This window comes from Aquila chrysaetos, chromosome 5 (genome assembly GCF_900496995.4).
Source record: "Aquila chrysaetos chrysaetos chromosome 5, bAquChr1.4, whole genome shotgun sequence".
Lineage (NCBI taxonomy): Eukaryota > Metazoa > Chordata > Aves > Accipitriformes > Accipitridae > Aquila > Aquila chrysaetos.
The window spans coordinates 68,835,161-68,859,591 of record NC_044008.1 but is presented as its reverse complement, the minus strand read 5'-3'; the positions used below and the strand labels follow the sequence as shown (position 1 = coordinate 68,859,591).

At 44.7% G+C, this 24,431-nt stretch overlaps 2 protein-coding genes across 7 annotated transcripts in view; both read right to left on the bottom strand.

Annotated features, from left to right (window-relative positions):
• The window catches only part of JPT1 (Jupiter microtubule associated homolog 1), a 31,124-nt gene extending 11,850 nt beyond the window's left edge, over window positions 1-19,274 (bottom strand). For 5 of the 6 annotated variants that reach the window (XR_005932358.1, XR_005932359.1, XR_005932361.1 and 2 more), the window contains exons 1-4: window positions 19,053-19,263; window positions 15,663-15,805; window positions 14,874-14,971; window positions 12,884-12,911 (exon numbers count right to left, since the gene is read on the bottom strand). Coding sequence is in view for 1 of the 6 variants with exons in the window: in XM_030013148.2 (XP_029869008.1) it covers window positions 8,246-8,394; window positions 12,884-12,911; window positions 14,874-14,971; window positions 15,663-15,805; window positions 19,053-19,108 (474 nt within the window). In the remaining 5 variants the exon portion in view is untranslated. Of the gene's footprint in view, window positions 1-7,422; window positions 8,395-12,883; window positions 12,912-14,873; window positions 14,972-15,662; window positions 15,806-19,052 lie in introns of those variants that run through there. The other variant, XM_030013148.2, reaches the window with a different exon arrangement.
• NT5C (5', 3'-nucleotidase, cytosolic) lies at window positions 134-6,434 on the bottom strand. Its single transcript, XM_030013137.2, has 5 exons — window positions 6,153-6,434; window positions 1,698-1,798; window positions 1,553-1,613; window positions 653-767; window positions 134-563 (listed from the first exon to the last, which is right to left on the bottom strand). Exons 1-5 carry the CDS (start codon window positions 6,417-6,419, stop codon window positions 421-423), a joined length of 687 nt encoding a protein of 228 aa, XP_029868997.1. The 5' UTR covers window positions 6,420-6,434; the 3' UTR covers window positions 134-420.
• Window positions 19,275-24,431: the final 5,157 nt, after the last annotated feature.

Genomic DNA, 24,431 nt, shown 5'->3' with positions numbered 1-24,431 from the left:
ACACTGAGTCTGCTCAAGTTTCAGAGCTTTACTTCTTCCTCTTTTTTTTTTTCCCTCCACCCCCAGTCAGCCCAAAACAAACAGGAGTGAGGTTAAAAGCACATGCACACAAGAAAAAAAAAAAAAAACAAACAACCCACAACTGCTTGTATTTTATAGTTTCACTTCACCAAGAGCAAACATCCAAAACTCTACAGCAATTAACTAACTGAATGCAAAGCAATCTTCCAGAAACCTGGAGAGGAGTCAGCTCTGCAGCATGTCTAACAAGAGCAGCTCATTTCTTACTATAACTGACTCCCCCGTAGTGCCCCTGTCCGGGTGATGGTGCTCGCTGCCTCCTGGGAACGGGTTTCCCCATCAGCGGATGAGCTGGTTGTTCCCCCGGCAGCGGGAAGCGCACAGCATCCCCTTTTTACTTTACTGCCTGCGCTTGCTTTCCAAGATGGCCTTCCAGTCATCCGCCCAGGACAGCAGCCTCCTGCGTGGTGCCTGCAGCTGGACGTGCCTGTTGTGGCAGCAGGTAAACAGGACGTGCTCCCAGCTCGGGTTCAGCTCTGCGCCTGAGGAGGGCAAGGGAGGAAAGCTGGAGTCATCTGGGGGGGGGGTTTCCTCCCCAGCTAGCAGCAAGCAATGCAAATGCTTTTCAAACCTCTAATGGTATCCTTGTCATCAAAGAGCAAGTCAGCAGATACGACGGTCTTATCTCGGGTTAGAATAATCCGCTCCACAAACTCGGGTCCCAGATGTTTTTCTACCCACTTATACTGTGGAGGCAAGAAATAAGATAGGAGAAAATTCTGCCATACTTTCAGTTTGCACATTGCTTAAGTCAGATCAGCCCTAGTACAGCAATTTTTCCCCTCATAAACCTATGTCTGTGTCTACAAATCCCTGCCACAGAGACTGGCTGTGGCCCAGGACACTGATTTAACCTGTATGTTTAATGGCCTTCAGTCAGCACTGCGTTTGCCGTGCCTAATCATTGTCGAGTTTGCGAGCGGCACTGGCTGCTTGCCCAGAGCGCACACATTGTGCCCATCTAAGTCATTCCAGTGATTAAGGTCCCCCCCCTCCATTCTTGTGCCAGTGGCAAACAGGACCAGTTCCAATGCTATAGCCTCCTCTTAGCTCAGCGTTAGCCTCTTTCCGGATAGCTGGATATCTCAGGCTCCGGATTAGACAGAATAAGGTTTTGTCAGTTGAGGATTCTCCATTGTGGTATCCCCTGGGAATATCCCATCCCTGTGGGCCACGCTACAACAGTTCCTTTGCTATCACCTGCTGACACAGCTGGAGCAGCAGTGTCACACGCCAGCTCCACGAGCACAGGGCTTATGTGCCCCACAGCAAGGCTGGCATCAATCACACGGCACTCCAAAATTCCCTGTCCTGTGCTATTGCTCTGTGTCTGGGCAGCTGCCCCTCAGACAGAGGGATCGCAGGGAAGCCTGGCAGCCTGCGCCAGCTACTGTCTTTATAAATAAATGACTCCGACTTGGGTGGTATGAAATAGCAAGCATTAAAACCAATAAAATAAATTCTCTCCCACCTTTTCCACAATGCAGTGCTCGTATTTCCGGAGGGGACTTGTGCAAATAAAGACTTCAGTGCTGAAAAGAAACAGCCTTCATTAGCAGTCAGGGGAAAGTGCATAAGATAATGGAAAATGGCTGCAGAGTGCAAAGCATCCTTACTCCTGCATGTGGATCATCTCCTGCATAGCTTCAAGGGCTCCTGGAATTGGATCCAACCCTAGAAAGAAGCCAGGCGATTCATAGACACTGGCTACCTTAGCCTGCAAGAGACAGGAGGACTGTTAGCAATGCCCGTGCTTTTATCTGAGCTCTGTGCACAGTTGCCCAGTCACCCCGTGTGTAACAGCTGTCAAAGGGCCAGTGCTTCAGAGAGTGAGGTGATGCTTTACACCCAGAGTGGATTATAAAGTTTCTCACCTTTAGGGTTCCAGGAAAAATCCAGCTCAGGCATACAAGAATGAGGAGTTACTCTCTGGTGGCTTGTTTGGAGTGAGGAGGCAGAGCTGCTCCTGACCTGGCTTTGTTTCTCCAAGCAGCTCCATGAGTAGCACCAAAAACACAGTACTGATCTACAGCTCGACTAGCTGATGTCTGACAGGGAAAGCTCACGCCTTGCCACTTCCCAGCAGGTCTCTCTCTACTAACTCTTGTGAAAATCAAAGGAACAAGCTTGAGGATGCTGCTCCTCTTTCACATTTGACTGAAATTTGCTTATGGCTTAGGAATTTACCAGGGATGAGTGGGCAAACACATGTATTATCTAGTAGCCCTCTTTTTCTTCAGAAAAAGGGCAGTAAGGTGACCATGCTAATTACCATCCTCAGTGGAGGGGCCAGGTCAGCACACCTGCACACTTGGGATTAATCCTTTTAGACCAGAACAACTCATCAAGAGGGAAGGAAGAGGACAGGAGAGCTACATTTCTTTGCTGCTTTCTATGATTTTCAATCACACACTAAAATTACAGTTTTTAAAGGAGCAGATCTCGACTTCAGCACAGACATCTGCTCCTCGGTGGTAACGTGTTGGTGCGAAGTCTAGTCAAAAAAGTGTGAGACCGCAGCAGGAATCGTAAAGGTGGATCCCTCTGCTGCCCCAAGAACCTTTGGCTTCATGAACTGACCTGTGCACCCCGCCGAGGCCCAGCTGGGCTGGGTTTGGTGGTGATAATGGGTGGCATCTTTAATCTCTAAAAGGAAAAGTAGTATTTCCAGGGCAATTCCTGTGCCTCTGGGTAGGACTGTCCTTCCTTACTGGTAAGACATTCTTGCACCTTTTATTGCTAGGAAGTTCACTGGTTTGAATCCAACTCTGGTTAGTTAATTTTAAAAATTGCTACCTGGTGACTGTTCAGTGGCCTGTGTTAAATCCGAGCATGTCACAGCAGACGACTCCCCTTATCACACAATCCATCATGACAAAACGCCCGCAGCAGCGTCCCAGCAGCGTTAAGGGCTGAGTCCACTTCCAGGCCTAAGTTCCATTCTCAAACAGAGAGGTTAAGCTTCCAATATCTCTTCTACCCTAAGACATGTGAATCTTACCTTCCCTGGGGTCATACAGTGAAATTCAGAGGTGCTGAGCTAGGATTTTTCCACGACCATTAAAGTCGTATGTTCCCATGCCACCAAACAATCTGGAAAACTTAGTACTCTCTAAGTATTCTTCAAAGGCAGGCTGGCAGCCTTTGCTTAGAAATTGGGCAAGATTGCTTTATAGTCCAGCTGATGGTCTCCTTGCTCTATATATCACCAGTGGAACGTCAACATAAAAACCATTTCAATTAAGCAGCAATGAGGAGTCAGCATTGAACAAGTCTCCCAGATCATGGTGCTCACTCAGCTATCATAATTTAGAAATACTCATAAATCAACAGCCAGGAATCTGGAAGCACTGCCTGATTTAACATGCAAATCAGAAGAGGTTAAGGAGTCTAGGTGAAGATGTGGCAATCAGATATGCCCAGATCTCTGTTTCCATGCAAAGCCTCACTGATCTCAGCAACAGTTCCCTGGAGCTCTTCTCAAGAAGATTCAATTACAGAATCAGGACTTGTGTCTGAAAGCTCTTTTATCCTACAGCAAAACACCAGAAACTGGCAAGTTTCCACCACGTCACAAAAAAGTCTGGCTTTGCTGGAAAAAGAAATTTGATTTGATGACTCTTAGAACCAAAAGCCGTTTCTCGCCCCCCAAAAATGCTACTAGAAAAAGAAAGTAAAACAATATTCTTTCCTCATTCTCATGCCATCATCGCTGAACATTTCCTTTTAACTTTATTAGCAGGATAACAATTTGGATACAAAACTGGAGGAATTACATCTATCCCTAAGCTTTCCCATTTGCAATACTTAAAAATAATTCTAGAAATTTTTGCCACTGCAGGAGATGTTGAATCCTTTTTTGAAACTGTCTGGGGCCAGGTAACACATCCTAAACGCTTGGGAGAGAAATCCCCATCAACAAAATTGCTACACACACAGGAGGGCAGATAGGCAAGTACAGCAAAGAAAGTCTTGAGCAAAATACTTTGTAAATGAAATGGAATTACAATTTGAAATTAATGATCAACTTACGATCAAAAAAGAAAGAAAAAGCAAAGTAATGGTTCAAGTTTCAAGAGGCAGCTGCTGAGCACTAACAAAGCATCAACACTTAGTAAGAGGGCAATGCGGAAATCATTATCACAGTACTTCCCACACCCCCTGTCACGATAGTATCTTAACACACTGGCTGTTCATGGATAGACACAGCAGATACCTGCCACAAAGAGCGTCAGGCTGATCCCCCTCCTGTCAACCGCTGACAAACTGCAGGTTGGGTTTCTCTGCACGGACAGGCGGCCCCGCAGACCCCCGTGCACCGCTGGCACAGGACGGACAAGCCGCTCTCCGTGTCTGGGCTGCCGGTTCCTGCTGAAGCTTTTCCTGCAGCTGGGGACAAGGAGAGACCATCTCCTGCAGGGATTCTCCTGCATCCCAGACGCCCTGTACCGCCGTGGCAGAACTAACAAGGTCCCTATTTTTAACCAGCTGTGGTATTTACATAAAACCTGTAGGAGCTTCAAATCTTTAAAAATTTAAAGCTTTATTGTTCTGCCAAACGTACCTAAAACAGCCCAGAGATCCAGAGCTTACTAAACAGGGAGACAGACATGCAACTACATAAACCTAATTTCCTTAGGAAGCCAGGCTAATAACGAACAGTAAGATAAGAGCTTTCTGCCACTGCTGATCTGTGTGGGATTCAAACTAGTTATCTGGTTATTCCATTGACACACCTAAGGTCTGGGAAGGAACAGGATAAGCATGAAACAAATTAGGGAACGGGAATGCCAGAAATAGAACAGAACACAACTTTCAGGACAGATCAGATTGTAGACCTTCCAAATAAGAACAAACAAAAAGCCATGACCCCTTAAATTACCTGCAGTTTTTTTGTCCCAGTATACCTAAATAGGATCACTTAAGGAATACTCACTTCAGCAATAAATCATGTTTGTTTATATAAAAGGATAAATAAATCATGCCTACTCCCTTTATTTACAAGTTCCTAGTTCCAGGAAGTTCTGAGCATCAATAGTCATCAATTAGAGATCGGTCAGTTTGGAGCCTGTGGACATGCTGCCTGGACCCAGCACTCGCATCTGTCACACTGGTGCAGGACCCTGTACCTCGCTATAGAACAGGAGGGAAATGAATGTCAGTTGTCATTTCTTAGTGGTAAAAACACCTACAGGATCAGTACAGGATCTTAAAACTAGCAATGAACTTCCCGGGGAAGGTGTATGGCACAGGCCTGGATCAGCATCCATTCTGGTTTTTTACAGAGTCCCCGACTATCCTGTGGCAATCAGAAGGAAGTGTGAAGTCTGGATTCACATTTTTAATTTTGCCTTGCAAATGTGCCTGATATTCATTCAGTCATTAGCAAACATTAAAAATAGCAACAATTTGCACAGATGTAGGGTGTACCACCAACTTTTTACATATTGTTCCAGATCGCTTACCTACTGTGCACTTTGTCAGAGCATGCAGAGAATTATATAGATATGGGGTTTTATTAGCTGTACAAAACTCATATGTAATATTTATATTTCTTGTCCTGCTACGGAGCTACATTAACACCTGCAGAGTGCTCAGAGAGCTTTAGGTAAGTTATTACTATTGCTGCATAGCAAGAGCAGTTTACGAGTAGATAAAGAACAAGCTGAAGATGGTTCAGCAAATAATTTCATCCAGTTAGTTTTATGACAGAGTCACTCATTGCCAACTCCCGCACACACATCTCTTTGTAAAGGGCTGGCAATCCTCCTGGAAGAAGTCACTAATTATTACTATACAAATTAAGGCTGCTATCATGAAAAAACCCTTTGTAGCACCCTCTTTAAAAGAAAAAAAAAAATACCACCCCCCAACCCTCCCCTCTGCTTTGCATATCCACGGTGGTAGGAAGAGGCCATTTCCTTTGCTCTCAGCAGGGTACAAGGCAAGAGAGGGAGGGCAGGAAGAGCTTTTTAAACGAGGCGCAACCCCCCCATTTTCCAGCCACGCCGCAGCGCTCCCCGCTCCCCCCAAACCCTCCTCCGCAACCGGCCCCTGCCCGCCACGCTTACCCCCAAGTCCTCCCGCAGACAGCGGTACTGCTCCCGCACCGAGAAGCCCTCCCGCGCCGCCAGCTCCACCCGCGGCTCCCCGGGGAAGCGGGAGCAGAAGCCCCTCAACACCGCTCCCTCGAAGTCGGCCAGGACACCGTCCATGTCCACCAGCACCCGCAGCGGGCCCGCCGCGCTGCCCATGCCGCTCGCCTGTGGCCGGTGACCGCCCCCGGGCTCTCCAATACACGCGAGAGCGGGGCGGACCTTCACGGCACAAATATGCATGAGCGTGGGCGGGGAAGGAGCTCCTCCGTGGGGATCCCCTCGCCCCACACCCGAGTGGGGACAGGGGTGGGCTCTGCCGCTAACTGGGCTTACTCGCTAAGGGTGAAAAGGAGAGCGAGCAAGAGCCTCTTCACGCTTCTCGGCACCTTTGCAGCGAAGGGTGGCTGCGGCTGCCGCGCTCCAACCAAGACAAAGAGAAGGGCGGACGGAAAGGCAGCTTCGCTCGGCCAAAGTCTCGGCAACCGTAAACGAGTATTAACAAGTTCCACTGGTTGTGGGGCTTGCAAAGGAAATATAATTTGATTATTTTCCTCATCCTAGGCCACAAAACAGGCAAGCATGATTTACATGCAGCTGGTAGCCATACCACATGTCCTATCAGCTCTAAGGAACACCACCCCCAGATGTAGGAGAGGAGGAGCACATGGAGCAAATCCAGTTTTATAGGTTAAGCACCTAAGGCCAGGGCTTCTCCAAAACTGATGTGGAAAGCCAGGGTATTTTTAGGCACTGGTTCTTCCAGGAGGAGGGTAGAAAAGGAGCACTCTCTCCAGCAGACACACCAGTTCCATACAAATCTGCTGCTTTGGTTTATTGTGCAGCAGATCCCCTCCAGGACAGTAGAGAACTTCACGGTTTGGTCTACCTCCCACCCCCTCCCTTATTAGGGCCTAATTTATTTTTTTTTTAATGAGGAGAAGAAATGTTCATTTCCTCTATTTTCCTTGAGAGAAAAAAGTATTTTCGATAAAACAGATTATATATATCAAGCCATATTCCACACTTCTCTGATCTAGAAGATAAAAATGAGGAAGCAAGTCAGACACTTTCTTCATAGGAAGATGGCACATGATGGTGACCTCAAGCCAGGTGTAAGAGCTCTCCTCATCTGCTGCGTTCCACCACCTCTATTAATAGAGTAGGGCAGGTTGGCTGAGACAAGAACAACTGAGAACAAAGCAAAAGCAAACCCATGAAATAAAACCCACACAGGAAACACTGCTTCAAAATTTCTATATTATTTACTTTTAAGCAACAGTCCAGCTTTGTGAAATTACAACACACACTTTAAAGGATGAGATTTTCACCTCATGGTCAAGCACCAGCATGATCATGCACAGCATTGAGTCAGTTGTAAAAAAAATGCCCTGTAGTTTTTATTTATTTATACGATCCACTCCACCTTTACTGAATAAAGTCTGAATAAATCCCCTCCTAGCATTAGGCCAGGCGGCTCTGGTCATCAGCCCTCTATTTGGCACATACCCTGCTTCATACTAGTCCAGTATCAAGATTTTTTTAATTTTTTTTTTTTTTTTTAAAGGCAGCATGGTGTACACTAACCACTTTATGATTTATATGGCACAGCAGGGCACAAGGCATTTACCACATGCAGTCAATGAAGCCTTTTAGATCCCCAAATCCCACATGTGGAGGAAGGGACTGCTCTTGCTGATTGTTTGCTGGCCTGTTTAACCAGGATTCTAGACCCTTGTAAAGCTAAGGGGTTCTAAAAAAAACTCAGTACCAAAACCCTCTAAGCACACTTAGAACCAAACTACTCTCCTTTGAATTACATTACTATACTTCATAAAGCTTTCCCTCAAGTCTATCACTAGAAAACACTCATGTCACTTCCAGCAGATCTGGGGGAAACACAGGACAGAAGTGGAAAAAAACCTTGATCTCAAAAAAAGATGGAGTACATAAAGTGCTTCTTTTTAATGAAAGAAATTCGAGATGTACAGTCAGGCTCAAGTTGTGCAGTTCACAAGCATGGGGGAAAGAAACAGACACGAGTTCAAAACAGTCAGGAAGGGAAAGGTTTAACCGAGGACTAGGCTGGACTTGCCACCAGGTGGATTTCTCCTGGACGGTGCAGGTGCTGGTGCTACTGGGCTAGGAACAGGTGCAGCAGGCAGGGATTTTTCTTCATTCTGACCTGGGGCAGCTTCTACATCAGCCTCAGTGTTTTCTAGAAGAAAAGAAGCTTTTAAAGTGTTTGATGCAGATGATGAAAGCCAGATGTTTTGCTGGCTTAGACAGAAGATCAACTCCTGTAAGTTTTCTCCAGGCTTACAGACACACTCAGAGTGCTGCTGTAACCTGCTGGCAGGGCAGACTTCAGCCTTCTGAAGTGTTTTTCAGATGAACTCTGATGCCTTACAGTTCAGTTCCAAACATTCAAGAGCCACATTCACTCAGCTGCTATTAGGGGACCCCAGCAGTTTTTTTTAATTTTTTTTTTTTTTAATGACAAGCAGTTTAAGTCTCACACATCTTATTAGTCAGTGTATGACTGTGACAATTGTAGCTCGAAGTCTAAGCAGGTGCTGGAAACAGAGTCACAGAAGCACCAGCACTTGTGAGCAAGAGCTCAGATTTAAACTACACTCCCAATTTCATAACTAGAGGGAAGAGGATCTGACAGACACTTCTGAGGCTTCACAGAGAACAGACTAGGGAACAGCCATGCATGGGTAGGCTCCAATAGTACATTCCCTTGAAAGCACATGATAGTTTCATCTATTTTAAATACTTCTGAACAAAAGTGAAGACAGGACACAGAAGGAATTCTTCACAGGAAGCACTTTAGATACGGTAGCAAATAACTAATGTATCTGCTTCATTGACAATTAATTAATGAACACAGCAAGTACATTAGCATCTCACATTTTTATAGAGTAACACAATCAGTTATGAGCCAAAGGCCCAAATATCAGCACCAAGTAGCCCCCTGATACTTGGTGGGGGGGGGGGGTGGGGTGGGTTGAGGGGAGTGGAGCTTCACCATCAGCTCTGCAAAGATGTACTTCATCTGTTTTTGACAGACCCCTTAGTTTCATCTAATGATCACTAGTTCTTGGTTTGGAGGATTCAGGGAACAGCTGCACATTCACCTTCACCACCACCTTCATGATTTAATAAATTTTGATCGTACTCCCTCTCCCCCAGCCTTCTCTTCAAACTGAAGAGGCACAGCCATTTTAGTCTCTCCTCATAAGGCAGCTACTGCACCCCCTTACCCTTCCCATCACCTCTGCCCCTTGTTTACCTTCACTACAACCTTCTGGTCTTTACATTTCAAGGACTGTATACACAATTCAAGATGTGGGCATAGTTTTGCCTCTGTAAACAATGATATGTCATTTCCCGTTCTCTGATGACATTCAATATTTTGCTGGCACCTCCAAACATTTCAGAGAACTTTCAGTAATAAGACTCAAGGCAGATCCCGAGAGTTAACTGCTGCACAGAGCTGAACACAAGACTGGCATAGTTTAGGTGTTGGGGTTTTTTTCCCACCTAGATGCATTACTTTATACTTACTTATACAAAGATTATCCTGCCACCTTTTTACCTGCCTATCTTATTTAGTTGAGTCCTTGTGACAGTGAGATTTTCTCACCATCAGCACAATTTGACTACTTGAAAGAGCTAATACCACCAGCAAAATTGAAGACTTCACTGTTCATTACCTTTTCCAGGTCACAGATGAAGGCACCGAAAAAAACTAGCCCCAGCATCACTTCCCATAGCTCATTTTTCCAACATGAAAAGCAATCACTAAGCCCTTACCCTTTGACTCCTATTTAGCTACTTTCCTATCCACAGGAGCAGCTTTCTTCCAATCCAGTGGCAACTCAGTTTATTTTTTTTTAAATAATCTTTGATGCAGAATTTTATCAGAAACACTGAAAACCCACTTCTGTCCACTGAACCCCCTGTATCCATGCTTATAATAATCTCAAAGAACTCCAGCAGCTTAGTATAGTCTCCACGCAATCAGAAATGATCTACAATATAAGTTCTCTGCTGTATTCATTAACCCACAGGCACATCTGAGCAAAATGGTTAATATGAAGTTTTAAGCTTGAAGCTTCTGTAGCTCAGGCGTACCACTGTCTGCTTACTCAGCAAGTGGAGAACAACTGTGGCCATGCCCACTGTTCATACAGCGCTGAATGCTCCATTGTCTGTGCCTTCAGCAGTACTCATGATGATGATCTGTCCACCAAAGGCCAGACTCCACCTTCCTGTGTATCATGTAAAGTCAGTCATTGGTGACAGTCAATCGAGTGCTGTCCAGTTCTCCTTAGCTAGTCACATTCATTAAGTACACAGTGCTAACTGAATCACAAAAGAAACAAGAATTACTATCACAGGAGACTCTGGGGGAAGTTTCTGCGGCATTTAGAGGCTTATGTAGCCAGCTGATATACACGTTAGTACTTTTCACATAAACAAGGTATAGATAAGTTTGACAACCTAATAACTAAAGTGGTAAATGCAACAGAGTCAGATCAAATGTTAAAGTTCTTCCCTTATCAGAAAGGGTATAATCTCTGAAACAGCTTTCTACTGAGTATACTGCAAACCATTGGAAACTTTGACACATAGAAAGGAACTACAGCTTCCAAACAGGAAGCAAGAACACTACTGCAAAATGAACAAGTTCTCTTCCCCTGGTCAGGCGTGATTAATAAATAGGCATACCCCACCTGAAACCTACTTGGGGTTTTATAATCAGTTACATACAGAAAATAATTTCCAAATTCAAGAGAATAAACATTTTTTTTAATTATGGAAACCTATTAAGAATCTAGTTATGCTGTGAGCTTGTAAGCAGACAGTTTTTACTTGGAGGTGTATTCATTCAGTCCCTTTCAAACCCAGAGACAGGTCTACAACACTGAGTACAAAGTCACATGTGTGACAGGCAGGATGCTCACCAGCTCATCTGCTATCTCACACAGCAGAGTATTGAGTGGTGGAGTGACACAGCTAGCTCAACAAGACTCTGTGCTCCGTTAAGCTATGATACCTAAAGCTATCACTGGTAGAAATTAATTTAACAATCCATCAAGGTTCACGGGTATCTGCCACAGATACCATTTCCAGGAAGCATTAACTTTCTACTCCTTCCTAAGTACCCTCAGTGAAAGTTTAGCGTTCAAACCTTTGCCTATCATTTTTATTTAATCTTGACCATCTTCAAAAATGTAATTTTTAGTCATGGCCATAACAGTAAACAACCCCAGTAACCTTCCAGTAATGCCTTTATTTAAAAAAAAAAACCAAAAACAAACAAAAAAAACCTCACCAAACACAACAAACCCAAAAAAACCCAACACCTCCCAGCAAACATTTACTTGTTACTTGACAAGAACTTCCTTCACTGTCACCTACCAGAAACAACCCAAAAGCCAATAAATATGAAACCTGTGAAAACGTGAACTTTTTCTAAGATTCAGGAATATCACTTTGTACTCAGAAGTTTGTCAGCTGTTGCTAACCCAGACAGCCCTATTTCTGCTTCCTCCCATCCCATCTCTTCTCACCTCACCACCACTTACAGGCTCTCATGTGGCCCCATGGGGAGCTAGTTTAAGCAAGTACCAGGAGAAGCAGCAGAGCCCTTAGATCAGTTTACTTCTATTATCAAACCACATCCTCCTACTCAAGACATAAACTCTAAATGCCTACAGTGCTAATTAGGATCAGACAGGCATGGGAAAGAAATATTAAAGAAGCCTGTATAGTTTGATTAGAAACAGCCTGCTAAAGAAGCAAGACTTAATTTGGGCACAGATACCGCTCAGAGGTAGTTAAAAACATTCTGGAAAAACTCTCACCCTCCCAGCAGAAGTCTTTTCAGGACATGGAACTGCTAATGGCTTTAGTGATCTCCCACAACTCTTAGGTGTTGAAAGTAGCACTTAGAAAGCACGCAGTCAACATACGCATTCCTCTCATCAGGAAGTAAGCTATTCTTAAGGTGAATCTTACAAAGGAGAGATTTCCAGCCTCAGAGCTAGAAAAAACACTTCAAGGTTAACATGCATGCTGCTTGGGGAAATGTCTCTGTTTACATGAAATTTGCAGTATGCATATGAACTTCCTTGGCAAGAATCAGCATTTAAAAAGCAACAGGAACTTAAAAGCTAGTTAATGCAGACACTTTCAGATGCAGTAGCTGGTTTTGACCATTTCTGTGAATGTAGCGTTTGCTGTATGAGAAGACAATAGGAAAGAAGTAAATTGCTAAACTAAAATCAATTAAGTTGATGGTACTATTTAATTATAAGATAGATAGATATAGATATAAATATAACAGCCATATAGTATCCACCCTGCCTTCTAGTACTATAACAGCAGTATGGTATCCACCTTGCCTTCTAGTACTTAAACAAATCCCAACACCAACTGCTGCTGGCAAAATAAATGAACAGGACTGTTCTCATTTTTAAGCTGATGACTAACAGGCACTCCGCCATTTCATTCCATAACCACACTTCCACTGAAGTAGTCAGGTCACTTTATTGATTTGACAGATTCAACGGACAACCCCAAGCTCCCTCTCTCCTAATACATGACCATTTACATATCCTACATCCTCTTCTACTTCAAAAGTGCCTAACTGCAAAAGGCTTTTACCAGAAGAGTCCAAAGGAGTTACTCACCAGAAGTTTCACCACCACCATCTCCTCCCTAGAAGAGAGAGAAACACATTATATCTCACACTTCACAATGTATTTTCCCCTTCCATCGACAGGGTACTCAATACTCCACATTACGACCACGGTGGTTGGGAACACTGCTCTATCTAGCAACACTTTGAGTGACAGACCCAATGAAGCACTTTTAGACCAGCAATGGGCTCTTAGGGACAGATACCAGAGTGGCACGGTGGGTTCTACATACATATTTCTGCAGATTAATATTATGGGTTTCTAAGCACCAATTCTTATGGAGTGACTAATGTAATTCATCAGCTGTTTAACTTCTAGAAGTATGTTAGGTAAATAAACAGACAGATACTACTGCAGTAATCCTGACCACCTGTAACATGTAGCATACTTGTTATTCCCACACTGTGAAGGACACGGTCAGCAAGAACACTTTATTACATACAGCACCCTAAGTTAGGCAGCACTGACAGTAACCAGAACATTGTAACTGCCAAGCAGTAGTTACAAGAATGTTATACTGTAAGCAATTAGCAATAATTCAGTGTCCCCTCCTTTCTACCAAGTGACTCTTTCCAACACCAAACATTTATCTGTTAGCTAGGCCAAGAGCATTTGTTCTATCCAGGATATTTAACTTCATTTGTGAAACAGAGATCAGCTTTTTGCAATGCTACTGATAAAGTTTCCTTCACCACATAAACAGCTAAACATTCTTTTCATACTGAAGCTGTTCACAGGCTGCAACTTGACACAAAGATACAGAAAGTCTTCCAGCAGCAGCCAAGGTTCCTCAATAGCATGAAGTTTTATCAACTTTCATAGATGAAACATTGTTAATTACATAGTGTAACTGCAGTCATCAGGATATAAATACACAGAAACTCACACAAATACATTGTCTTAAATCTCAAACTGGGCTACAGTACACTAGCTCCAGCTTCTGCTGTTTGTAGCTGTAACGACTGCATAAAATTAAAGTATTCTGCATTGGAAGAATCTGTTTGCAAAGCTGAGAACCACAGTATTTAATACAATTAAGTAGAAAATAGAATTAGACTAAAGAGTTTATTTGTTTTCTGTGGTAGCAGCTATAAATTAATCTCACTTATATTTGCTAAATTGGAACAAGACATTTTCTGCAACAGAGAACAGTTTTGTGGCTCAAAGCGCCTATTAATAACAAAAATAGGTTGTGATGGTGGATGCCCATTATCAAAATAAAACTTGCTCTTTATAATCCATGAGGCAAAAGGTTTCTGCCACAACATTTGAGATCAACAATTTACCTATCCAGCTCTTTTCAGAAAACCTAAAGCTAGAGAGCTTTAAAGAACAAGGTTTCTTTTTTTGTTCCCCTCTAGAATTTGTATATGCAAGTACAGCCTACCCTAGGTTCCTGTTTTTCTAAGTTCAGAGGAATTACTATACTTCCATCCAGTTTTTTCCATTAACTGTAATCATACATCTAGCAAATCCCACATTAACACTACAAATAGCGCTCCATATTGCTACCAAGTAGACAGTATATATAGAAATTAACAGACCTGATGGTATTATTAAAAACAGTAACAGAAAGAAAACAAGCATTCATGCTATTGAGGTAAGTTCTTGTTGGGATGTGAAACCAAGTCCTTTGTCAGATCCAGACAGAGTTTGTTGTAGGTAACTACTGTTTGCAAAATCTGTTAAGACACACAATTACACACATGGCTGAAGCTGGATTTCACACCACTTCATTACTGTCTCACCAATAAGAAGAGTTAAGAGCTCTAGAAAGTGGTCCTTTTAGAAAAATCCAGCCCTTCATTAACATACTGTAAGTCTATCACATGGAAAAGAGAACCTTCAGGAAAAGAACAGATTTAAGAATAAGGCTTCAAATCCTACAATGCTTCCAACTTTGTGAACATCAGTGATAAAGCAGTCGCATACAGAGCGTGAATTGTCCCGTTATCAGGCTCTTCATAGTTACTGTACTGACCTTGGGATCTACAAAGTCTCCACAGTTTGCATCAGTTGAGTTTCTTCTTTGTGGTCCAGATGATTCACAGTCATCTCTGATTTCACCTGGCTTAGTCCCTAGAAGCCAAGATCGATTCTAATTAAGTTGCAAGATAAACTTACTGGGAAAGCAGAGCATAAATAGTCTGGCATTTACAGGGGGAGTTGGGTGTTTTGGGGGTTTTTGTTTTGTTTTTGTTTTGGGGGTTTTGGTTTTTTTGTTGTTTTTTTTTTTTAAATTAAAGCTTTTCCATTCTAAGAAGTCCTGGTCCTTTAGATAATAATTCACAAATTACTGTCTTACAACAGCATCTCATGCAGTTGAGGGTGTCATTTAAACAGATGGAAGCTAGGGTCCCAAGGCCATCCATACTGGCAGTGCTCTGCAGAAATGGAAGCTTAATCCCAGCTGCAAGTACAACACAAAGCTAAACTTCCTCTGAATAACCAAGACCAATCAGTGCTACTCCAAATACCAAGACACAAGTTCACCTTACTGTGACTTGATTAACTTGGAGAAATTGCATCCAAAATACAATTCTCTGCTTGCAACACCTATGCCCAAGACTTGCATAAAAAAAACCTCTCTGGAAGCACTTCAAAATGAGAAATAAAAAACCCCATGCAAGTAGACATCATTTATAGCCCTAAACCACCAAGTAGGGAGTGAACCCTGGTTTCCACACTGAGCCACCAGCAGCTTCAGGCTGATACAAAAAATGAATTACTGCATGCCAACAGATCTGGAAACAAAGCACTACGTTCTTACCCGATGATTTAGCCCAGGAAGGTGGGTTTTCTTCAGGAGTTCCAAAGATGCTGGATGCCATTTTGTTCCTTCGCACAGGTTGTTCTTTCGGTTCGTCAAAACCCAAGGAAAAGTTGGACCCGCCACCAGGAGGACGCAGCACTCTGGAGAGAGAGAGAGTCAGCTTTATAACCTTGTGTGTACCATTACCACTACTAAGCTGCACTCCAACATATAAAATGAGACCAATAAGCCAAGAGATCATTGTTGGCTCTTGTAATGGGACAGTCATACAGGCTAAATTCTGTCCAAACTGAAACTATGCAAGATGACTGTATTATGCAGTGGCTTTTAACAAATGACACAGACCATCATGTCTTCAGTGCATAATTTGAACTATGAAGGTAAGCTGCCTGCCAGCATTCAATCCAGGCACTGTATCTCCACTACTCTTCTCTTTAGCAACACTTACAAAAATAAAATACTCCTGCACTGTACTTGTGCCCTTGCTTCATTTGGTGTCAACAAGAGTTGCTGCTACCAGTCTTCAGTCTGAGCCAATTAAAAAAAAAAAAAAAAAAAAAAAAAAGCATGTGGGCATGTCAAATTCCAGCTTTTTTAAGAGAACCTTGTGAAAGCTAACATTAATTTTCAAACTGGCAGCATAGCAAAGACTAAAGTTTGGCGTATGAGCCAAAGTACTGGTTGCATCACTGATGACTGGGGGCTGCAGTATCTAGGCTTGTTTCGTCGGAAAACCCCTCAAGTCTGCATCATGCGACTAGACTTACAAAGTGCAATTAAACAGTTTTAAGTTAGACTATTATTAGGAGAGACACGTGTACAAAGCTCCAGATATATAACCTAAATCTAACAATCTTCTATTAGAGAGACACAAAAGAAGCCTGCTCAGTACTTCATGAGCAATATTGTGGTCTGCTTTCCAACTTGCAGAAATTAACCAAAATTAGCAACAGCAGCAAAATAAATCTTTAAATGTAAATTCCTTCAGATCTTATTTTCTTAAGCATGAGGTCTTTTCAAGGCTGATGTGTTAGCTGGAGAAGCCAGACAAAAGCCAGGAGAATAAAAATGTATAAGGCCATATGAGAACTGTCACAACCCCCAGAGAGATGCGAGTACACCAACAGAACTGGGCTTTCAAGATATCCAGTGCTCTGAAATAAAGACCAGAACAAGCTAGGCATGGTGCACACTTCCTCTTCTTTACAAATAATTTAATAAAGTTAAAACTTTGCAACAGAAAACAGCACACAGCTTGTTAATGCACCAAACCTAGGAATTCAACACAAAGAACATGTCTGATTTTACAATGTCATCACCATCAGTAAAAGCATTCAGATCTTTACAGACTTTGTGCCTATTACATTCCAGATGTAACACAAAAAACACTTCTCCAGCTTACAGAGCTCAAAAAAACACAACAGCAAGAAAAATTCACAAAGGTGTGTGGCATGGATATTTAGTGTTACTTAACTAGCAAACTACTTTTTCTTACAAAATTCTCCAAAGTTCTAATTACTAATGCTCAGCTGCTAATGGGAGGATCCCAGGAGACTGTATAGTATGTTTTAAAAACCCAAGAATGTTTTTATGACTTGCTTTGTCTTCCTTCTGAATTAAGAGATATGGTATAATGGTCTTGAATCCCTCCCGTATCTGTTTCCAGAGGAAATGTCACCGTGTACAAGGTTTATTTTCTTAGTTACATCTGTTACACTTACTAATTTGAAGGACAGTCTGTTCAAAGGAGGGCTTGCTCCCAGATCACCTTTATTTTACCAGAGCAGTGAAACCAGTACTCTCTTAACGGCACAACACTTTCCACTGACAGTCTTAATGAAATTAACAGAAGAGGCAATTGAAGGAAAAAAGCCATCACTCAAACCGTTAAAAAGGAATAATCCCTCTTGCCAACCTCAGCTAAAGGTTGACAGATTTTATTAGAAGCCTCTCACAGCCTCAAGATATTGTAACATGCTTCATCAAAGCCACATTTAACACTTCAAGCAATGAACCGCTCTTAAAATTGCACCTGATACCCAGTGATGTATACTGAAAATTCATCCACAGGCTCCATCCAGGAAGCACTTTTGTAAAGGGCTCGGGGGTTTTTTTCGCTTTAAAATGCACCCCAGAAAGCCAGAAGCAAACAGGAAGCATCTGCTTTGTCAGGCCAAAACCTTACAGAAAAAAAAAAAAGACACGATAGCTTGAAAAACCGACACGATCCTCTCCAAGCCAGCTGTTACTCCTGCAGAAACGTGGGTGCCCGACAGAGTGCCGTGCATCTCTTCCAGACCTACCTGCCAAGTTTTCTTTGTTTCGAGGCAGGCCACGGCTCCCTCCCCACCCCCTCCGCTTCCCAGCCCCCGTCTGCCCCCCGGGAGCCCGGCCGAGGCCCCGCCGCAGGGTGGGAGCCGGGGGAAGGGGCACCCCCCCCGCCCGCCCCCGAGCATGCTCCCTGCGAGCCGACAATCGAGCAAGAAGCAGCAGCAGCTCCTCAACAAAACGGCCACCCCGGCCAGGGCGAGGTGCCGGCCGGCCGGCCGTCAAACGCAGCGGCGTGAGGGGACCGAGCTGCGAGCGGAGCGGGACAGCGGCCGAGCGGCGGGCTCCCGCCGAAGCGGGCAGGTGGGGAGGCCGGGGAGAGCAGACAATGGAGCCCGCTCGGCCCCACCCAGAACGCGGCAGCCTCCGGGGCTGCTCCGCCAGGCCAAGGGGCTAAGGACGGTCTTAGCAGCCGCGGGGAAGGGAAGGCGGCGGGGAAAAGAGGGGGAGCCGGGGTGCAGTGCCCCCCCCCCCCCCCCCCCCCCCCCCCCCACCACCCCCGCGGTGGGGCTGCGTGGCCGCGCAGCGAGGCAGGGAGTCGCCTCCCTTCTTTGTTAGGAAGAGGCAGGGACGCACACGCACACCCCAGCAGCCCGGGGTGGGTCTCGCCAGCTCCCACCCCTGCAGCTCCCACACCCCCCTCCTCCGGGCAGCTGCGGCAGGGCACGGCCACGGCCTGCCTGTCCGTCGTCGTCCCCCCCCCCCCCCCCACAGCCACCCCCCCGGCAGCGCAGCTGACTCGCCGAGCCGACAGGCAGCCCGCTGCCCCCGGGTGGGTGCGGCCGCCTCCGCCTCCCGCCGACCCGCCCGGCAAACGGCGAAGAGGAACCGCAGACGCCGAGCCTGGACCCCGCCGGCGCCCGCCACTCCCCCCACACCCGCCCAAGCACCGCGCCTCGCGTCCCGCCACCCCCCCTCAGAGCCGCTCCGGGCAGCCCCCTCCGTGCCCGGCCGGGCCCCCAGGCCCTGAGGCGAGGGGGAGCGACGACCCCGCCGCGAACGCCCTCAGCCCCCACCGCCCTAATGGTCCCAACGGCTCCCGAGCCCCCGCCGCCGGACCTGGAGCTGTTCCTGCCACTGGGGTCCATGCCCGAAAAGGTGGTCGTGGTGGTCATGGCGGCAGGGACGGAGGAGATGGACGAAGTTTCGGGAAAGGGCTCCGTTGAGAGGCCAGCGGGCGGTGACGGTCCCGGGGACGGAGCACCCTCCCCGTCCCTGCCTTGCCCTGCTGCTGCCGGTGACAACTGCAGCCGCCGCCCGCACCGGCGGCGCCTTTTATACCCACCTTAAGGCCCACCCCCTAGCAGCCTCCTCATTGGACGGTTCAAACCCAATCCCGAGCGCCTATTCGACCGCGCCCTGCCACTCTGCCCTTTGGCCCGCCTCACCGTCTATTCCGAGGCGCCCTGCCTCATCCGTAAAAGCTCATTGGTGAAGCAATACGTCTGCTCTGCGGTGATTGGCTGTGCCTGGGCGGTGGTGCCTTTTGTTGATGATTGGCGGGAGGCCTGTCGTTCATACCAGGTGAGCTGTGATTGGCTTAGCCACACGAGGTGAGACAAAAGTCTCGGCGGCGTTTCCCTTGTGAGGGGAGGCCGCGCCGTGAGGAGAGTCCAGGCGAGTGGGGAGGCCCCACCACCCCACCCGTGGCCCTTCCTCGACAAACAGCCCTTCGTGCCCCTCCTGCCCCCAAAGCCACCTCTAAGGACATCACCTCAACTACCATCGGGCCACCAACGCCCGTACCTGGCACTCCACTTGGCCATCCCTGCTGAGGCCCCGCTCCCTCACACTTATCACCATGCTGGGAGGTAGCCTGGCTCGCGCCAGCCTTGAGGTTGCCTCAGAGCACGTCATGGCGCAACTCCAAAGTACATGGATGAACAACATAGAGGCCATCAAGGCGCGGAAGGTGTTCACACAAGGTTGCTGTGGCGTTAGAGGTTGGCTCCAAGGAGGACAGACAAAGCCAACGGCCTGGAGAGACACGCAAGGCTGGTGTGAAATGCTGTCATCTCAAAAGACATGGTGGAATAAAATAATTTGCAATACCAGAGGATTTTGGAGCAGTGGCTTATTCCATGAAAATTAGGCGAGTCCCAGAACGTCTATGGTAAGTGGAGTACAAAGCCCAGCAACACTGCTCACTTGTGTCTTAAAAACAGAAGGCTGCATGCTTTTGTACTGTGTATCTTCCACCAAGTGCCAGCACAAAACTCATACAGCACATAATTTAAAATTACCAGATGTTGGCTGTTGACCTATCTGTCAAATCCACCTTTGATTTGGTGACTGGGAGCTTCCTGAACTCCCTGCAGCTTTCAGACACACAGATGCTTCCTTGATCACCACAACTTTTACTCCAAAATTAATGTGTCAGGACCTCCCACTGCAAATGTTATTTTAATTAGTACTTGCATAAAGGAACAAGAAGGGCAAACGAAAACCCCTATGTGTTCTATCCATTCCTCCCAGTTTGCACTAGTAACAGCCCTTAATATCCCCAAAACACTTTTCTCTAGAAAATACTTCTTTTTGGTCTAGAAAATACAAGCTTTCATTTGTGCTCCTTCACTCTATGTACAAGTGTCTATGTCAAGTGTCTGAATTATCACCAGTCTTAATATTAACACAACTCGGGAGGAAGCTGAACTGCTAAACCTACACAAACAGGACCACAGTATTTTATTCTTTCTAATCTAGGATCTATTAAAAAAATTCTTGTTTTAAAAAAAAAAAAAAAGCCCCAACCACTATTTACATCCCCAGGGAATTCCCTGTCACATCACATCTTTCTAGAGGTAGATTAAAGGGAAACTTTAAGTAACATGACACAGTTGTTTTAATTCTATTATCCCTTAGGCTTGGGCATTAAGAAGTCAAATGATACCTACTTGCATACAGGTAAACAGCTGCTCTCTTGGGAACTTTCAAAGTATTTTGTCATCTAAATGCTTTTTATTCAAACCCACAGAATTTGACTCTTAAATTTGTACCCCTGAGACATACGGAGCCATTTTTTAAATTCAGTATGAAGAAAAACCCGTTCCCTCTGACAAAGCTAGTTTTAACATGCAGCTTTAGCATTCTAAACCTTCAGTACTTCCAAGGGACCCCACTGATCTCTCAGACAGTCCTGACTGCAGCATAGTCTTTAAATAAAAGCTGCTTTGCTGATTATTGACCCATAACAAGATGAAGGGGTTTATGAAGATGGCTACAGAAACTGGGCTTACCATCCTTCCCAGGATGATGACATTTGACAAGAACAATTCTCAGCAGCTGTTTGAAACACTCAGACACCAAACAATTCCACCTGTTGTTGAAATTCAACTGGCGATGAATGCAAAAAGCATCTGGAAGTCTGAACAAGACTGCAGGAAATGCAAGGGTTAGGCAGGGAGAGATACCACTGGTTTGAGAACAGCCTCAGCTTGGTCATCCTCCCGTGACCAAGGGTTTCTTCTTCACGCCAGTCTCTGCTACTTAAGCAGTCACAAAGAGCATTCTTTCTTTATTCCAAGCACATTGTACAAAAAAAGAGGTTTTGACTCAAGTCTTGTCTTCTCTTCTTCCCCTAATTCGTTCACAGCTGAAGGTAAAGACTAAGCATCAGCTAATAAATAATCCCTGTTACAGTTAGATTTGCAGCTGTCAAAGACTTTTGCATCTGAAGCAATGCATGGTGGAAGTTCAGTGGAAGACTGGTGCCCTACAGATTCCACGGTTTGTCCCACCAAGCAGGTGCTGTAGCTTGCAAGAGTTGTGAAAGTTGCTTTGGTGCCTCTTTACATCTTCAGGTAAAGCCTGTAACACTAAGTTACTGTTTGGGAAGGAGGCTTGAATTACAATGTACAGACTCCTCTCAAAGCTGCAGAGATGTAGTTCTGAACAACATAAAAAGCAGAGTGGCCAATTCATGGTGCTGTTCTTGTCTGGGCATCCAGCATTACCAAGTCCGAAGTATACTCCACAGCATTGTTCCTTAGTGGAAAAAAAGGCAAGCATCACTAGAAGGGGAAGTCAGTGTTCTCAAAGATCTCCTTTCATTCCACTTTCGTCTTGTCCGAATTTGCTTGAACTGTGAAGTTTTCTTAATCAAGTGATCCTTCAAGAGCCCTTGCAGGGCATCAGATATGCTTTAATGAGATCCATGGACTGGATGCTGAAAGTGGGGATATCTAAACCACCAAAACCAGCACAAAATTCATCACAAAGGCTGTCCTTTGCATCCATGTCCCTCCAGAGAATATTCCTTTCCTAAGGAGCAAATCCATTTACTATTTATTTGGGCTTCCACAACCTTAGTCTTCCCACAGCGCTCCAAAGTCATCCTCGTATCGCGATTGTCAAAACCTACAGCTCTTCCCATAGTCCCCATTCCCACTGCAGCTCCTTGTCCACTCATACACTTCTGTTGTCTTTGTACAGCACCCCTCTGACCTTACTTCTGGGATCAGTGCTGACAGCGAGCCACTGCTTTCATAGCACCACTAGCCCTACCTGATCCCTCCCGCACAAACTGAAATTCTTCAGAAGAGGAAAACTCTTCCCCTCAGAGGGACTCAAACCATTTCATAAGCACCAGCTGGGCCTCCCACCATCTCCATGTCAGAGTAAGACCATTAGTCCCATGCTACTAGTGAAGAAACCAGGAAACCTCTGTAATTCAGTATCTTGAAGGCCAACCAAAAACCGTAAACAGGGATCAAAATCCAGTCTTCCATCTCCTATTTATCCTCACACTCCTAACCACCAGGGAGAAGTGCTGTACTGCCAATGCATTCTGACACCAAGTACAAAAAAGCAAGATAAATTAGAGGATTAAATTATTCACTATCAGAATACATTCAGTTTGGCAACCGGTTAAGAGCCAGAATGAACAAACCTCAACAATCCAGAGAATGAAATGTATTAGATTACAGTGGTAATATAATTAAGAATAATTCAAGTTATTTAAATGCTTTTACATTGTCTTTTATTACTCCACAACAGTCCGTCACACCAGCTGATGCAAGCATACCAAGAAGTGGCCACAATCTAAAATTCTAATAAAAATCCTTCAATTTATTGTTCACTTTCAATTTAGTAGAAGATGATCAAGGAAGCATCTAGTTTTTCATTTTTACCTTTGAAAACAAATTGCTATTCCTTAGAAATTCAATTCTTTCCAACTGGCTGAAGCATAGAAAGTATTCTTTTTTTGAGCCAGTCACATTATACCTTTTCATTAATGTTGCAGTAATGGTCACAATAGAACCAGTATCCAACAGACAAAACGACAGCACTTAAATTACATCGCCTGACTCAGAAGTAATGAAGTGGAGGTACTAGAAAGTAATATTCTTGGAATAGAATAATCTCATTTTGACCATAACCTTTGCAGAGAGGCTATATCTGGTTTGATATTGTAGTTATCTTGAAGCAGCAATTATCTTGGTACTACTATAGGGATTTTTCTTTTGTTGAGAACACCTCCATATGCCAGTACAAGAATCCCTCTCACATTACCCCTTGGAGTATTTCCTTACACTCTGGGCAGTTTAGCGTATTCCATTTCAGAACAGCCTTGCACTCCCAGAACCCCTTTTGAACCAGCATCTCAGGCCACTTAATACAGATCCTCACAAGAGCCCTTTTAAGTGGGTATTATCCCCATTGTTCAGATAAACTAAGGCACTGATTTTCAGGTGTTAACTCAGGGTCCAACCAAAACCAGCTGTGCTTTCAATCTGTCAGTATCTCCACCGTACATGAATAGAAATGCCTTACCTGAAACGAACAGTTTCAGTTATGTCTTTTTAAATAACTGGAAAGCCAAATAATGCTTAAGGTTGCGTCCATTCCACCAACTGAAACAGAAACTGTCTGAGGGACTAAAGAACCAGCATACGCTGAAGGCAAGGTCTTACCAGCCACAAGAACTTGCTGGAGTATTGTATCCAATTACAACTTACTCCATTCTTTTTCTTTTAGAAAACCATGAGAGGACTATTAACTAAATTGCATGGCAATCACTTTAGAATACATTACTTGAAAATTGTGGGTAATAATACAATTTGCCCAGGCTCTTGAAAGATCCCAGCTGTTAACAAACACAAAAAACTTACCTCCCAACTAGTGCGACACGATCTCTTTGCCCAGTTTTCCTTTATCCTCCAACACACAGACTTCTAGTAGTCCATTAGGCTAGCAGTGTAAACCCGAGAATCATTAGAAATCAAGCCAGGCCAAACAGTGAAGTGAACTCCAAATAATTTGATCCAAATTGTTTACAGCCCTGTACTTCATACCACTTCTGAATCATCACCCCTAGTAGTAGCTTGCTTAGTGATGATGAATTCACAGCAAAACCACTTAGGTCCCAGCACACAGGAATCAACAGGTAAATTCTCTAGCAGCAGAGAAGTACCAACAAGCAACAAGTTCTGTCATAAG

Coding starts and splice junctions, on each gene's coding strand:
- NT5C (XM_030013137.2), bottom strand. CDS start 6,419: ATGCATATTTGTGCCGTGAAGGTCCGCCCCGCTCTCGCGTGTATTGGA. Junction 1,799..6,152: donor GTCTGCGGGAGGACTTGGGG/GTAAGCGTGGCG, acceptor TGTCTCTTGCAG/GCTAAGGTAGCCAGTGTCTA. Junction 1,614..1,697: donor GAGATGATCCACATGCAGGA/GTAAGGATGCTT, acceptor GTTTCTTTTCAG/CACTGAAGTCTTTATTTGCA.